Source organism: Hesperophylax consimilis, chromosome 13 (genome assembly GCF_061612785.1).
Source record: "Hesperophylax consimilis isolate HC1 chromosome 13, BYU_Hcon_1.0, whole genome shotgun sequence".
Classification (NCBI taxonomy): Eukaryota; Metazoa; Arthropoda; class Insecta; order Trichoptera; family Limnephilidae; genus Hesperophylax; species Hesperophylax consimilis.
Genome location: NC_142848.1, coordinates 10,163,408 through 10,181,795, shown reverse-complemented (window position 1 = coordinate 10,181,795; position 18,388 = coordinate 10,163,408). Strand labels below are relative to the sequence as shown.

At 34.8% G+C, this 18,388-nt stretch overlaps 1 protein-coding gene across 1 annotated transcript in view; it reads right to left on the bottom strand.

The window, feature by feature from the left end:
- Positions 1–1,994: 1,994 nt before the first annotated feature.
- The window catches only part of LOC149418404 (limbic system-associated membrane protein-like), a 105,022-nt gene continuing 88,628 nt past the window's right edge, over positions 1,995–18,388 (bottom strand). The window contains exons 5-7 of the mRNA XM_089639107.1: positions 10,699–10,782; positions 4,761–4,895; positions 1,995–2,246 (exon numbers count right to left, since the gene is read on the bottom strand). Of these exons, the coding sequence (XP_089495233.1) occupies positions 1,995–2,246; positions 4,761–4,895; positions 10,699–10,782 (471 nt within the window). The remainder of the gene's footprint in view (positions 2,247–4,760; positions 4,896–10,698; positions 10,783–18,388) is intronic.

Below are 18,388 nucleotides of genomic sequence, written 5' to 3'. Positions count from 1 at the left end.
ATGCTTGAGTGATAGATTTTATTAATTTATTTTGCGACAAAATTCAATATTACAGAGTGCTTTATAAACTTATGTACAAACGAATATTTGATAATACATTTTTTCCTTGGTTCAATATAATTTTCTTTTCAATGATGGAAATTCGTTTTACGATTCATTAAATTAATTGATGAACGTTTATTATAATGGATGGTAAATCTGCTGGTTATTTTTTTCGTATCGGTTTTTCAAAAAAATTGCAGCACAATTTATTCTTATTTGATTTCGTTTCAAACGATAAAAGAAAATTCTAAAAAATAAATTTGTAGCGTATTTTCAAGCTGCGCCTGAAAAATCACATTACCTTTGATAAACATTGAACCTTTGCAAAAGCAAATTAATAACTAAATTAGATATCTACCTTATTTTTTTATTTTTTATACATATTTACACTAACATAAAGAAAAAAAACTATTTGAATACAATAGTAATTATTGAAAAAAATCGCTTTCACGAATTTCACAAATATTTTAAAATTTTAACAATACTTTCAACAAATTTTATTTGCAGTGGAAGTATTATTTCTTAAACTATCTTTCATATATTAAACATTTGATGATTTTTTTATTACTAACGGATAATCTTAATAATTTTATTTAAATGTCATAAATTAATTTGATCTCGACACTTGAGAGTTTTACCGCAACATAAACATCACAACAATCACAACGAGGCTCGCCAGGCCCGAGAGTACACCACACCTGCTGGAGGAGTTCTTCCTTCTCAGTATGGCAGCCATCTTGTCGCCTGTTAACAAATAAAAACGTTGTACATTCGTTGATTAACTGTTGTACAAATTATGATGTACGGCAATAAATAATACACGACAGAGATGATGAAATCCATGCGTCATCTCAATACTCGCAAATATTATTTTATCTTCATAGGAATACATAGAACTAGTAGGTATCTATTAAAACGACTCGTAGGTAAGTGACACAGCACATAGGCGACTAGCTCGACTGTATAGCAAGTACTAACTAAAGGACATTACTACCTTCAAAAACGAAGATGTAAATGCTGGCCGGCTCGGTGTTGCTAGCGCTGCAGGTGTAGTTGCCAGAGTCCGTGTCCCGCGCTCTCCGGATTGTCAGGTGCCACTAGCTCTACTGTATAAAGTGCTAGCTAGAATGAGGGTAAGTGTTTGTTTGGTTGCTGGCTACCTTCAGTGACGAAGACGTAGATGCTGGCCGGCTCGGTGTTGCTAGCGCTGCAGGTGTAGTTGCCAGAGTCCGTGTCCCGCGCTCTCCGGATTGTCAAGCGCCACTAGCTCTACTCTAGCACGTGCTAGCTGGAATGAGGGTAAGTGTTTGATTGTTTGCTTGCTACCTTCAGTAACGAAGACGTAGATGCTGGCCGGCTCGGTGTTGCTAGCGCTGCAGGTGTAGTTGCCAGAGTCCGTGTCCCGCGCTCTCCGGATTGTCAGGTGCCACTAGCTCTACTGTATAAAGTGCTAGCTAGAATGAGGGTAAGTGTTTGTTTGGTTGCTGGCTACCTTCAGTGACGAAGACGTAGATGCTGGCCGGCTCGGTGTTGCTAGCGCTGCAGGTGTAGTTGCCAGAGTCCGTGTCCCGCGCTCTCCGGATTGTCAAGCGCCACTAGCTCTACTCTAGCACGTGCTAGCTGGAATGAGGGTAAGTGTTTGATTGTTTGCTTGCTACCTTCAGTAACGAAGACGTAGATGCTGGCCGGCTCGGTGTTGCTAGCGCTGCAGGTGTAGTTGCCAGAGTCCGTGTCCCGCGCTCTCCGGATTGTCAGGTGCCACTAGCTCTACTGTATAAAGTGCTAGCTAGAATGAGGGTAAGTGTTTGTTTGGTTGCTGGCTACCTTCAGTGACGAAGACGTAGATGCTGGCCGGCTCGGTGTTGCTAGCGCTGCAGGTGTAGTTGCCAGAGTCCGTGTCCCGCGCTCTCCGGATTGTCAAGCGCCACTAGCTCTACTCTAGCAAGTGCTAGCTAGAATGAGGGTAAGTGTTTGTTTGTTTGCTTGCTACCTTCAGTAACGAAGACGTAGATGCTGGCCGGCTCGGTGTTGCTAGCGCTGCAGGTGTAGTTGCCAGAGTCCGTGTCCCGCGCCCCCCGGATGGTCAGGCGCGATTGGCTCTTGGGCCCTGGCTCCGTCTCCACGGTGATGCCACCACGCGCCGTGTCGTAGTTGATCATTCGCTCGTTGTGGTACCAGAACACGTACTGTGGGGGAGTTGGACTCTGGGAACAAAACAAACATAGTCAACTACTTAGTTTTACTGCCGCAGTAAAAAAAAACATATTACAGGCATATGGGCATTATTTTGAAAAACCTGTCTTGATTTTGCTATCTTATTTTTTTTAACACAACAAATTCCAGTTGGTAAGTACTCTTAAATATAACGACATCATTCAAGATAGGTAATAGAATTTTTGATTAATTGTTTGTTGATAATGTCAGGGATAGTATAAAGAATTTAATAACAATACGGCGCGGTTAATAAGAAAGTAATTAATCAAATAAAACAATCCAACAAATCAACCCTTCCTCTTCATTGCCATTTTGTATCTCTAGAGACGTAACCCTAAAGGTCGATTGATGGATAGTTACTCCGCCCGCAGTGTTTTGTATGCAAAGAAGTGCCGCCCAACCTCGACCCTGGGCGGTTTTGAAGGGCGGCTGGGAGGCGAAAGGGCGGCACCACTCGGGAACCACATCACGTCTCGCCGGGGCCGGGCTGGGCAGATGGATGACTGTATTACTAGCAAGTTCGGGGGAACCGTCGAATGACACTCACCCGATGCCACCCTGATTTTTATGTCTTCATAATTTTTAAAACCCGCTATTGATGGAACCCCGCAGAGAAGTTAAGGCGGAGGAAGATATTAAAACACGTAGGCTGCCTCTTTGTTCGGCGGATGAATTCTAAAAGCTCTCGGTGGTACTAAATCCCGAATCCGGCGTTTGGGGCGCCGTTAAAGCGCCTGTACATTTGTTAAATGGTACATTTTACTATCTTCGCATCTTTTATAACATTCAGGACACTTTATCCTTAATGCCGAAGGAAATATTCGGGCCCATATTTTGACCGAACTTTTAACTTGAGAGCTCCGAGGCCTCGTTTCAAACTAACTTTATACGAGGATTTATAGATTTACTGAAATTATTTTCCATTTTCTAAGTATAACAAGACAACGCTTTTTGTTTCGACTTTTCAAAATTGGTTTAAATTTCTGACGATAATACAATAGAGCGGACTACCTTTGTGCGGAGCGCCGGGGAGTATTATTTTCCACGTCACATTGCTTATGTAAAGCCTTGACTACTACTTATCCTTCATCAATCACTTCTACACTCGTCTAGTGGGATCTGGGTGAATTTTTTATACAGATCGTCCCTAAGATAATTTTACGAGTTTATTTAATAGTCCATCAAAATGGTGATCTATTATCTAGAAATAAATGAGCAAATTAAACTTATTGTTAATAGTTAACTTGTTACTAGTGAAGAGTCAAATAAAAAAAATACGCATATCTATCACCAAATAATTTATCAAATTAAAATTATTTTTCACTAGTTAAGAGTCTAATAAAAAGATTGAAGCTTTTGTATCGCCAAATAAGTGATCAAATTAAACTCATTTGTCACTGGTGAATATACTCGAATACCAAATATTACATTTAACATTAAACATTATTACGTGTTTTTTTTTGTTTTTTCTTTTGTTTTTTTTTTTTTAAATGTATAAATTCTTATATTATAAAATGGGGGCCTCAGCACGGGTAAACAACCCAATGAGGCCAACATAACTGAATTAGAATATGAAATATTGTAAAATAATGTATCAAAAATAAAAAAATGATATTTTATTTATTTATTTATATTACTTGTTATATATTAAAGTTGGAGTGGAAAATCACCTACACAATACTTTCAACAAACTTTAGTCTATAATTTTTTGAAAATTAGCCAGTTAATACATTTCATAATTCATTTTGTCAATTGTCAAAACTACACTGGGACCATGCGGTGAAGGCGGAAACCATATTTTTCCTTATAACGCCGTTGGGAAAGTGGTAGGTTCCCCTCCAATGGGTCCATACGGACCCGTGAGTTTGATTGTAATTAAGTACACATCACAATATTTTAAGTCATTCGTTATCAATAATGCTGAATAGAAATAAAAAAATATATATTTTGGCCATTAAATTTACGTTAGCGTTTCAATTACACCTCACTTTAAGCTCTGTAGCAGATTTGGCAATGAACTAAAAACTTTTGTTTTTTTAGATAACACTACATTGCGAATATAAAATCAACAGCAGTTTCTAAGATAATAATTAAGCCTTGTTATTCGTACCACACTAAAACTAAATTGGGTTCATACGGATCAGTTCGTTAAAAATAAAAATAAAAAAAACAAGTAGCCACTTGCTCAAGTAAGGAGTGTGGTTTTGCACCCATAACGGTAAGCTGGAGAGAATAGTTTATTTTTGGTCGGGTTTGGTTGGACCCAGTGTAGTAGAGGCTTAATGGCATGTGGATTAATGTAACAGTAACTCACCCAAGACAGATATAGACCGGGTTCTATTTTTATTAAGATTAATTAATTAGTTAGATTATTAATTAGATTAAGTAATTGATTAAAACAATTTTAGCTTTAACTGTGTCCTAATATTTAAGTCTAAGAAAATGTGGAATTTAGCTAGAGATTATATTTCTATTACAACTATATGAAAAAGATGATGGTTAACCTTTTCGATGATGCAGACGAGACTGATGACGCTGCCTGTGTCCACGTGATGCTCTCCGGAGCCCAGGATGAACGCCTCGGGGATGACGATGTTCAGGTTGACGTAGTGTGACAAGAGCCCAGTCCCAGTTGAGACCTGTGAAAATATTAAACAATTTCAACGAGATAAAAGCTAGTCTAAAAAAATAAGCTTTAAACATTATGTTATTTCCAAGTTCTAGGACCAACTGGGCCAATGGCCGAATCGGGAGGTGAGAGGGAGAACCTTTGACCTCTCCAGCTAAACTGTCTCGACCTTGCAAGGCGCTTGAAGGGGTGGATTCATAATTTCATAACTACCTACAGTACTTAATTTTCATACCTTTACTGTATCAGAACCTACTCTCCTTTCTTTGTGAGGCGTGGGTAATTGTTTTGCTCAGGGCAAAAATCTTAAATCGATGATAATAAATTATTTTCAGTTCTGTCTTGGGGAATACTCAAAGAGCTTGTCTTACGTCCAATACTTTTTTTAGAATTTTATGGTTAGCTTTATGAACCTCTATACATAATCTAGGGATACTATAACATATGTTCATCGTACCATTTCGTTCTAACATTTTGCCCATTTGCGCTTGTGTAAATGCGGTTAAAAATACAAGATTATTTGTCAGTATTTAATAAACATTATGAACAACACGTCAAACACACTAAAGAAGACTAAAAGTTTACCAAGAAAAACGTCCGTAGACATAAAATTATTTTATGGCTTTTAAGAATCAAATTTTTTTTTTCTTTCTGTTTTCGTTAAATATATTTGTATACAGTTTTTTATATGCTTTTCGACTACCACACTAGACACGTGCCGGTATTATGGTAGTCGAATGAAGAGATGTTGGAAATTCTGGTAGAATTTAGTGTGATCGAGTTCGAGACCCACAGCGGATGTGAACTTCACCCACTGATCCCCGTAAATACAATAATTAAGATTTGTTTTTCTTATTATTATTTATTCGGAATCTCGAGGTGCAATCCCTGAGTTTATCACATTATTTAAAAAAAAGTTAAAATAGGAATTATTTTTATGTGCCCTGAGGCTATTATTTCAAAATCCTATATTGTGTATTTTAAGTAGAATTCTGATAATAAAAATTAGCAGTATTTATATAGTTTATAAAATATTTCAAATTGTCTTTTAACACATTTTAATGGGGATAAATATTATTTTCATTTGACGTTCATCGTACCAGTTTGTAGAAAATAGGTCAAGCATAGTTTCAAAACGAAAAAAACATTGTTTAATTAAAATTTGACGAAACGCGTCACTCAAAACGGCCATTTGTCATTAAAATAATTGTTCTGTGACATTGGACACAATATCTACCTGCTTCATTGTATATCACCATTGTTATCGTTAAAACGGAGCCATTTCACTTTATGTATTTTCATAGTAATTGCTATTTGAGGTAACTAAATACATAGCTCCAGTGCAAATCGAGTAAATACGGAAACATGCAAACGCTTAAGGGTAATCAAAAAAGATAATTATGTTTCTCACATTTTGTTTCGGGTTAGCAATTATTCACCCAATACAATATTTTTTTTTAATTTTCCCAACTGCTCCCAACCGTTTGGAGCCTGTGAGACTATGTTAAGTAAGACTTACATCCTAAATTGGGGTAAGTTGTGAGGCTTACAGTAGTGGGGATGAGAAAGAGATAGGGAAGAGTAAGGTGGAGAGGTACCTGGCTATTCAGATCTGTTCACCAAACACGGCAAAAGCTATTTCAAGCAACTTTTCAATTCTGAATGGTGGTCTTACACCAGGGTGGTACCGAGAGTATCTTGCACTCTAGAACGTGCCGAAAGTTACTACGGTCTTACTGAAAAAACGTGGTATTTTTTTGTTTATTTTACCTTACTAGTTAAAACGTTAAATAGAAACTGAAATGAAATAGTTATTGAAAAGATACGTGATATATACATTGCTTATCTAGTCAAAAGGGTTAGTATATTTGCTGTGTAAACTTCAATTAGTATAATTTCAAGTTATTAGAAACCATTTTAGAAACAATATAAAATTATCTATTAAATTTTGAATTCCAAAATTTTTTAATACTTAAAAAGTGAAATATTTTAATGTCAAACCTGATAAAAGTTGAAAACAAAACATAACACAAACATTTTTGATCAAGACGTCACCAAATTTCAGAAAAATCATAGTTGAAAAAACTCAAGAAAACTAGCACCTCACTTTCCATCTCGTTTTAAAATGTTAAAATTGGCAAAGTGTGGTGAAATAAGGATGTTTTACAAATTTTAAGGTCGTTTTTTCGAATTGGAATTTTTTGTTAGAACAAAGGTTTGGATGAACTTTTAAGGATGAGGAAACAGCCTGCAATCCCGTTTATAACTGGGTTACCAATTATTTTAAGAGATTTTTAGTAAATTAGCAATACCTATTTTTTTCCGTGTAAAAAACAAATACTTAAAAAATTAAATAAGGCCGAAATACAAATTTTAATAAATTCCAATATTTTTACGCGTAAATTTTTGTAGGTGGGTAAACAATAATTAGTCAAATTGTTTACAGGTGTGACCTACCAACTTTGGCATTAGCATACAAATATCTAAGTAATATGATAATAATACGCTCACCTTTCCCAGTACACAAACTTAGTAGGTTAGTTCACGATATAATATGATAATGTTCCTCAAGGTTGGTTCATAAATGGCCCCTAATTACAAAGTAATTACGCAGGCATTAAAATTTACAGTACTACGTAGTGTTGATTGGTTCAACAACCTTCGTGAATTCATGGCCATTAATGTGGGTGATTATGAAAATAAATAATGGCTGAATAGTGTTGGTGATGGTTCCAGTTTGTGTCGCTCGTGGCGCTAGTAGCGGACTTTTGTTTACGGTAAACAGAACGCGTTGCATTACACTGTACACTTTTCACGTCTCGCACCGATGGGCTCAGCACAATGGGACCGTGTTCATATTGTTTCTACACGTTACACGTACAACGTAATACGTACTAGATATATAAAACATGCATCACCAACTTGTTATGCCGGCGTATCTATGTCGTATGGTCACACTATGCACACGTTTAGTTAGAGATAAAACTTCATATGAAGAACAGGAGTAGGAACTTTGGTGTGGTTTCCTACGGTATCCGGAAACTCCTAGTACAAGCGAAAAACTGGTGAAATATTTTTTTTTTTACTTTTAATGACAAACCAGTTAAGACTATTTATTTTTATCCATAACAGAAAGGATAACAGATTATTATAAGCAATAATTATTTGTCTGAAGCAGCGATACGAATTAAAGGTATCTTTCGAGGTTTGACATAAGCCGACGCAGCTTAGTGGTTCAGAGCAGCTCACCGGTAATCAGAAGGCTGCGGATTCAATTCCTTGACAAGTCAAAATATGTCAAGAATAAATCTAGATATAATATGTTTCGGTGCAATCTAGTGAGAAATTTAGCACTAACAAAGCCTTTCCTACAAAAATAAAGTTGATGGTTTGCAGATGAAAAAATTTAATAAATAATATTTTTTGAATGAAATACTAGTAAATATTGAATTATTTGGCGGGTTTGGAATAAACCGAGGTAACTTATGGCTCAGAGCAGCTGACAGGCAATCAGGCTGCAGGTTCAATTGCCGTTGGCAGCATGTATTTTTACTCGAGAGATATTTTCAATTTAAAGAAGTTTTTCGGGCAAATAATTATGGCTTTTGAAAATTTGTTACCTTTTGTGGGTTTTTTAATCTTTTATATGTCGTAAAAATGAAAAAAAGTGAAAACGAAATTTTCAAAGTTTTTTAAAGTTGTCTACGTGATGTAGATTCACTAGATTCCTACTTATACTGCGAGTTTCCGGACACCGTGTGTAATATTATATTTTAGGCAACTGACTTTAATACGAGACTGAAATCATCAAACGATCGGATTTCATGTATGTGAGTAATATTTTTGGAAGGTGTTCAAAATAACTAGCATATGGGTAACTAGCTATTTCACAATTAATTAATTATGTTATTTCACAATTAATTAATTAAAATAATATATAGTATATTTGCGGCACGTTCCAGAGTGGAAGATACTACCAGTATCGCCCTGGTGTAAGACCACCATTCAGAATTGAAACGTTGCTCCAAATGGCTTTAGCCGTGTTTAGTGACTAGATCTGAATAGCCAGGTACTTCTCCACCTTCCTCTTTCCCTTCCCCACTTAACTTCAGACTCACAACATCCCCCAATTGGGGATGCCATAGTCTCACTGGCTCCAGACGGGAGCAGTTGGAACTCTTGTGAGGTATTCACTATATAGCTTAGTAGACATATCAAACACGTGTCCAATATTTATAAACGGTTGGTATTTGAGTGAGAACGAGATCTTTTTTACGGTTTATTATATATCATTGTACTCAACCGCTCGGCTATCAATTGATTTTACGGTTTCTGAGGTTACTCCCTCACCAAGATCGTAATGACTTGAGGATCTTGGTTCATCAGAGCAGTTAGAGCAAAGGGCATTATCCTCAGCAATGACTCCATAATAATAGTTTATTCCCTTCTGCAACGTCACTTCAAGACCCAAATAAATTTCCCCCTTTCCTTAAAAAGAAACTCTTAAAGACTAGTGCGAAACAAGAAAGCTTTCCGTGCGGAGTTGATATGCACAAATGAAAAAGCCCTGCCCTGGCGCAGTACCTACCCTAGTAAAAGCGGAGTGGTTGCAGCAGCGCCCATTAGGAGGACGTGTTTCAGGAAAGCTGAGCCACTTTTTAATGTGATTTTTATTTCGTGACTTCGCGACCCTTGCGTGACGCCACCGGGGATAATTAACTTGAAGTTGGTTAATTACCAGCACAAAAATGCACCCTCCGCAATTACCTAAGCATAAAAGAAAACATTTCGCTAGCGTCGCCGTCGCTATAATTCACAACGCTTCGACGTACAGCAGAAAACATAAAATTAATATCGTTCGTACTTTGTTGAAAAACGCTAATTAATAATTTAGCTATTAATTAAAACATATAAACCATACGGCCATTGAAATAAATTTATGCTTTATTTTTCTTTGTGGTAGGTATGTAAATGAGTATCGATCTTTACCTAGAATTGTAACACGAAGGTTAACATGAACTTTTACCTAACACGACATATATTACAACATAAAATAAACGTACCAAAATAGTCGTGTATTTCCCGACCTTTATATTCGATTTTCCCATCTTCATTGCACCTCAATCAATCGCGAACAAGACAACTCAACACACTTACAATTTAAAAAACCTTTAAAAAGTCATAAAAAATAGTGAAACAAAAAATTATTTAAAGGTTTTTTAGGTAAGGTTAGTTTTTTCTTCGCTTTTAATGACGGCCCCCGTTGCGAGGGATAAGGCTCTCGACCTATAAGACGGAGGTCACGGGTACAAATACCGGCGTGCGCAAGTTAATTTTGTTATATCTTATATCACAATTCACTCATTCAAAATATTTTATAATATTTTTGCGGCACGAGGAATAATATATAACATTACTTCAGCATCACAACACATCCCAATTGGGGATGCCGTAGTCTCATTGGCTCCAGGGAGCCGTTGGGTAGAACTTTATATCACTTTTTAAATAAACTTATCATGGAACCATATTAAAACTGATTGAAAAAATCTTTCAATGTTCTATTTTTGTTGCCGATCTCCACAATGTTTATTTTCAGAACAAAATCAAATACCACGGTGAAATCTGACCTATCTCGCTTGTTTGTGATATCATTCGACACCACCTTCGGCCGACGCGGGATGATTTATCCCCTGCGGATAACAAGCGATGGCGAGCAAACAACAAAACAGAGATTGGTTTGAGGAATGCTTCTGGAAATAACTAACAGTTAACTGAGAAGTGTTATCCTTCAACAAACTTCCGTTTTTGCTTACCTGGCATTCGTAGGTCCCGTTGTCTCTCTTCTGGACGTACTTTATCTGCAAGGTCCAGTCCTCTGAACTCTCACCGTGAAGGATCTGTAACAAAATAATAATTACAAAAATAATAATAAATCAAATGCCATGTTAGCTGATCTTTGTAAAATGCTTCCATTGTAGTATAAAGCTGTATTAACTAAACATTTTAACAGTTATTACTGATTTTTAACGAGATCACTGCTTATCAGGTTTTTATTTATTTTAGGTTTTTGTTTCTTCTTAATTTACTTCATCTTTGTTCTTTTTTTCTTTTGGCTTGTATATAATTATATATAATTCTGGTAATTTTTCATTTTTATCTTCTTTCAATCGTTTTGCAAACTTGGCATATGCTTGGATATACTTTTCCCAACGTAGAAATATGACTAGACAAGCATTATTTTTTACAGTAAATTTGAATTGAAGTTGATGTAATTTTACTTTCATTATATAATAACTGTGACGAATGAAAAAAAAACCTTTAATATACATTATTTTTTAAATTAATTTTTGTGCAACATTTAAAGGCTCAAGGGCAGTTTTGTGACGAAAACCCCAACCATTATATGAAAACATTGATTAAACAAGCGCATAGTAAACACTTTTTAATGTAACTATGTAAGTTTATAAAGTCTCCAACAAAGTCAAACATTATAATTTTACTGAAAATGTGCAAAAAAAAATTATAAAACACGTGTGTGTCTGTAAAATATATTACGGGCGCAAATAGGTAGACTTATCATATTACTTTCGTTAAAAAATCTCTAAGGACCGAAAAGGCATATCAAATAATAATATATTATTGAAGACAAGTTAAAAAATCTAAATCTATAAATAATTGGTTTCTCTTTTTTCATAAATGAACTAACAACAATATTGTTATTTTAGGAACAACATTTTCATTAACTTATTACAAAGGTTATACCCATCAATTTAAAATATCATTGAAGAAGATGATACTTATAAATCAAAACGAAACATAAAACATAACAAGACACATGAAAAAAGATAATGGTCACAACCAGGATATTTTGACGTTTAGTAAATATGTCCCAATGGTCGAGTGATTAAGACAAGATATCCTAAGTCGGATTCCTAGTTGCGACCGTATTTTTTTTGTGTCTTGTTCTGTTCTATGTTTCGTTTTGATTTATTAGTATCATCTCCTTCTTCAATGATATTTTACATTGATGTATATAACCTTCAAAATAAGTTAAGAAAAATGTTGTTCCTAAATAATAATATGGTTGTTTGTTCATCAATGAAAAAATAAAACTAATTAATTATTTGTACCGCGGTATTTCTTTCTTTTGAAAAATGTCCCAACGTTTAAAGCAGTTTTTTTAACCTGGAAGTTTGTTTATGTTTTCAGCCACATGCCCCAGTGAACGACAAAGGAAATAGCTCGGAGAGTACTCGACTTTCTAGGCTAATCGAACAATCCCCTTAAGTGGTACTAAGCTGAAGGAATGTCGCTTAGGAAACAGTTGGAATTGGAAGTCAAGAAATTCATTCTTACTGCAGCTGTTGTATCCACAGACAGTATTATACTTGCAGCTGTATTCAAGTCTGTCGTCTGTCGCGGGTAGCAATTTAGCTAAGGCAATTTGTCGCGGGACACACAAAGCGATGGCGGAGAACTGCGATAAAGATTTCAATCAGTGAATTATTGTTAAGCAAAATGTATAGGTACTGTTGATGCCACCAATAACGGTAGTTCGATGTGGATAAAGAAGTCTCTAATAGGCATTTCAAGCATCAGTTTAAATTATTCAAATACGCAATAATATCATTTACACTTTCTTTCTACTTTTATAGAAATATCTACTGATATCCGCAGACTCTGGTACAGTTATACGTATAATTATATTTGATCTAATTTACGGATATACTACCGATATCTCAAAATCACTTCAACTACTTAATATTTTTACCGCGCTGCTCACAGTAAACTGAAATTTATTAAATTTGAGTTCTTAGAAAAGAAAAGGTAAAATTATTGTACCTAGAAGTTGTTTTTAATTTTGCTACTTTTCTCAAAATATTTATATTCAACAAAATTATTTTATACTTTTCATAGTGACGTGTACTACAACCTAACAGGCAAAAAGAGAACCAGTCAGTGAGTCGTAACGTTTTTAATAAATCATTCACTGCATCCCAATGGCATAAGCTAAAAATCGCTTACAATAATGCTTATCGTCAACTATTCCCCCTACCGATATACTGCAGCGCCACGGAAATGTTCCTGGAGGGACAAGTACACTCTTTAAGAGCGTTTCTCCGCCAACACATGGGAAGCTTATGGTGCAGACTACGCCAATCAAGTAACAAAATCATCACTGCCATGGTTGCTTGGATGGAGTCCCCTCTGATGGCCCTCTGGAGACGGGAATGTCGAAATATCCTCGATAAACGGCTACTTACATTCGTTTTTGTGTTTATATTTTATCTTAAATTCCGCTTTTTCGTGCCTGTCGGAATTACCCATTTTTTTTATAATTATTTTTTTCTTAAGCTAATTATATATATTATTTCAAATGTGGAATGTATTGCATTGCACTACCCCTGCATACATTCTGGAATAAATTGTATTTTTACTATTATTATTATTAAATCGATTTTTATGCATTCGTGGGCGGTATGCTGATCGTATGTTTGACTATAAAACTTTTACTTTTTTCTGAATATTTTAGAATTTTGTCATAATATATTATAAAAGGTGCATTTGATAATAAACTCCTATGTAATATCATCTCTAAATGCGAATACGTTCGGATTTTCAAGAACGCCGAGATAATATATTCGTAATTTACCAAAAGTTATTTAGGAAACCTGTTAATTCATTCGGAAGGCCTAGTCTCGATTTAAACTGGATTACCAATAATTTGAAGAGATTCTTCATCAATTAGCAATACTTATTATTTTTCGTGTGTGCATAAAATAAATAAAAGTATATTTACGTGGAAAAAAATATTATGTTTGTGTATCACCGATTTTATTTCAGCACTTTCACACAAAAAACTTTAAGTCTAACAAAGTAATTATTTTCCTTTAGCAAATTGACAGTGTCTATGTTTAATTAATACCGTTCTTGTATTAAGTAGATAAAACCTAACTGCCACTGTTACCGGTTGCAGGTCACAACAATAAAACATCACTTACAGCTTGTGCGATAGAATACAATATCAGAGAATCACTTTCAGCTTGTGCGATAGAATACAAAATCAGAAAATAATTTTCAGCCTGTGCGATAGAATACATCAAAAAATCAATTTCAGCCTGTGCGATAGAATACAACATCGGAAAATCACTTTCAGCCTGTGCGATAGAATACATCATAGAATCACTTTCAGCCTGTGCGATAGAATACAACATCAGAAAATCACTTTCAGCCTGTGCGATAGAGTACAACATCAGAAAATCACTTTCAGCCTGTGCGATAGAATACACCATAAAATCACTTTCAGCCTGGGCGATAGAATACACCATAAAATCACTTTCAGCCTGTGCGATAGAATATAATTTCATAAAAAAATGATTTTGCGTGGAGTTGAAGTAGGCTCAGCGTGAGAAATAAAAGCTATTGCACAACTCTGTAATTAGATGGACTATATGGCGGCCTCCGTGGAGAGGGTTAAGGCTCTCGACTAGCAAGCCGGAGGTTATGGGTTCAAATCCCTGCGTGTGCAAATAAATTTGATTAGAATTAATTATGTTTTTATGAGATTTACTCATTTAAAATAATATTATATAACATATTTGCGGCACATTCCAAAGTGATACTCTCAGAATCGCCATGGTGTAAGACCACCCAGAAATTAAACGCTGCTTAAAATTGTTTTAGCCGTGTTTGGTGACCAGATCTGGATAGTCAGGTACTTTATTTATTGTTATCAAAATTCATTTGTAAAACTCCATTTTATTTTTTGGTTTTTCTTTTATATATTCGATAGTGTTATTTTTTAATTAACAAAAAAACAGTTTATCATAAAACAAGTTCTACTGCATAATTATTACTACGTTTGACAGCTGTTTAACCCTCCGAAGGCATTATCAAACTGTCAAATAGTTTAGTGATTCTCCACCTTCCTCTACCCCATCTCATTTCCCTCCCCACTAACTTCATCCTTACAACATACCCCGATTAGGGATGCCGTAGTATCACTGGCTCCAGACGGTTGGGAGCAGTTGAAATTCTAGTGCGGTTTCAAAAAAAAATAAAAAATATTTTCAATTCAATTAAGCAGATTCAATAAATTTAACTTAAAAACAGTTTTCAATTATATCAATCAGTTTATTAAGGCTTTATGTTATCAGCACGAAAAAAAAAATTAACGCATAATTTATTTATTTTTGAATCTTTTGGAAAATAGCGTTGGGTTTAGATACCGGGACCATTAGAGGATAACTTGAACTTTACACAAAGAGCAGTATTTTCAAGAGAAACATGAAAACAGGCCTTGGCTCTCCAATCTATTTTACAAGTATAAAAACAATATAATTTTGCTAGTTTATGGTAACAATGATCACCACTAACAAATATTATTTAGAACAGTGGAAAAATTGGATGAAAATTTAAAAAATCATATTGTACAAGTCAAGTTCAAATCTATCTTTTATCCTTATTGAAATCCTCGCGCGGTTTTTCTAGTACATTATCAGTCTTTGTTTAAAAGACAGAAAAAACATTTTCTAAATGGTATCTTCTTTAAAAAATCCTTATTTAATCTAACTAAGAATAATAACAAATATAAAATATTGTGTATTTATCTAAATATGTATTGTTGACACAACTGTATGCATCTCCTTTTAACACATGTTCCTGCATTCCTCCACCCAATTGTATCACGATGTACTGTAATGTATTAAAAATAAAACAAACTAAACGTTATGTAATAAATAAAGAAAAAAAATTAATTGGAGTCTATTACGGAAGTTTGTGTAGTAATAACCAAGCTGTGTCAATCAAGTTCATAATATTGATCAGAATTCTATTATAATTCTAACTGTTAACGACAGCTACTCTAATAGCTGTGTCATATATTGATTACAGTCCGCATTAAAACTACATACTTATTTATATATTGCACGGTGAATAATCTGCCAACAACATAATGAATAGAGTTGCAAACATCGCTCGCTGTAAATAGTGACCGTGCTGCATATTGCACACAGCATACTGGATGCACCCAGATCTTGTTTTCATTTTTCCATCGTAGCTTAATCTTTTTTCAGCTGAAACAGTTTGCAGTATTCCCTACAGTTGTTTGCTTTTTCGTAGTAATTTATGTTTAAACATTTAGTACAACTTGGAGGATAATTACTTTAATTAGTACATAAAACAACGTACATCTCTAGCGGACTTGCAACTGTATAGATATATGTATAAAAGAAAGAGTGCATGCAATTTATTTAGTGATTAATTTGAATGAGTTTCTGCTGAATTAATTCGTGAACTATCTAATTATAAAAAATAACCATTTCGGCTATTTGTGTTAGTTATTCCTGCGTGAATTATTCCCGGGTGAAACTTCAACTCTTTACTTTGAATTAAAGTGTCATTTTCAAAATTGAAACTTATTTTTCAGACATGCGATAAAGTACATACATAGGTACCTACCTATCTTCAATCAGAAATTCATTTTTTATTCATTAGAAAATAAAATTTCTGATCGTTTCTAAAATTAAAAAAATGTTTATTTTTTGAAAGGAAAATATTTTATAAATACTTTCAGTTTCACAAATCCTCCAATGACAGTTTCTCGTGATTTTTAACGGGTCTGCGCTGCTTACATTATTAATACGAAAACTTTTATTAGTAGTTTTATATGAACTGGTATTATAGACCTCAAACGTATATCCATGGATTGTCTAGTGACACGTGTATTTGTGTGTCGCTTTATTTAAAAGAAACTGGAGCCAGAGGGACTATTGCATCCTTAAACTATGGGTTGTAAGACTGGATGCATTGGGAAGAGAAGGACATGGAGGAGTGGAAGTTTTGAGATTATTTGGCTATTCAAAGGCAACGTTTCACTTCTGAATGTTGCTTTCCAGGATGATAAACAATCAAAAATCTGAATATTTAATCCGATATTTATTTTGTAAAATGTTACTATGCTTTTTTTTTAAATCCAATAAATTCCAATCCCATTTCAATTCGCTGCTGACATGAAAAGCATATTGATATCGTTTTCATTGTGATTTCAAACATGTAAACTCCATTGCAGTACAGCGAGAATATTTTTGGATGCATTGTTCACTGCACACACAGAGATCGGGGGTGAATGGAAACAACATCACGTTCATCCTCTGTTTAACTGTGAGCTTTTGTTTTCGCAGTTTTTTTTAGAAATACTTTGTTCAAACCTGTGAACTGCACATGCCAAAGCCAATGAGATTATGTTACCCCCACAATATTGGGAGCGTGGTGAAAATATTAATAGATAAAATAAGCAAGCAAGTCGGAGAACTTTGCTTCTCATATCTGATATAACCAAAAATGTTAATAAACAGGGTATTAAAGGGCGTACGTCACTCACTTTAATCGGTGATTCACACATTATTTGGAGTAAAAAATTTAAATTAAATATTGGTCTCCGGTGACTTATTAATTTTTCTTTTTTTCCTTAAAAAAATAGAAAATCAGAAGGTATTCAACGGCTAGGGTCGATGTGATGGGTTGAGCGGTCATTCGTCTGAGTGACCAGTGAAGACATGTTGAAGATTTTTACTAATTATTTTTGTAAATTTTGAAAAAAAAAACACCAAAAGTCACCGGAAACCAAAATTTTATTTCCATTTTTTACTCAAAATAATGTCAGTAATCACTGGCTTAAGTAAGTCAAGTACGTTCCTTAACACCCTGTTATTATCTACATATTATTAAATTTTCATAATTTTTCAATGCCATCGATATCGACCAACATTGTTATATAGATGGTTGATTCGCTATGTTTTCCAATATCCATCAATAGTAACATGGTTATGAATATAAACGTTATTTCACGGATCCAATACATAAAAAATCATATTAAAATAGCTACATACATTTACGATAAGGCTTTAGGCAAGCGTTAGGTTTTTTATGATTAATTTTATTAAAAACTGAATATTGAGGACTCATTTTTTACATTAACTTAATGCAGGAGGCCCTTGGGGAAAGTAATTTTTACCTCGAGGCTTATGTCATCTTTAGGGATGCTATGCGGCTATGGTGGTAGAGAGGTTTTTATTGCAAGCTATGTGGTCATGAGAGGAGACTCAGGGACTCGAGAAAAGAGGAAACACAGAGGCCAGCAAATCATTCTACAGCCGAGCTGTTGAATTTAAGAACGAGATGCATAAACCCCCTGTTCTCATGTGACAAATGTTAACTGTGTAGAGATTTTGCACTGGTGTCAAAGCGATCAATGATGCTAGTTCGACAGCCTCCAAGTTCGAGGGGTGAGGCTCTCGACTAGCAAGCTGGTTCGCGGGTTCGAATTCCAGCGCGCGCAAGTATTTTTATTTATTAATTTGTCTTATTTCACAATTACTCAAAATAATATAAAGTATACTTGGGGCACGTTCCAGATAAAGATATCCAGTTGAAGATACTCTCAGTATCGCCCTGGTGTAAGACCATCATTCAGTATTGAAACGTTGCTTGAAATGGCTTTAG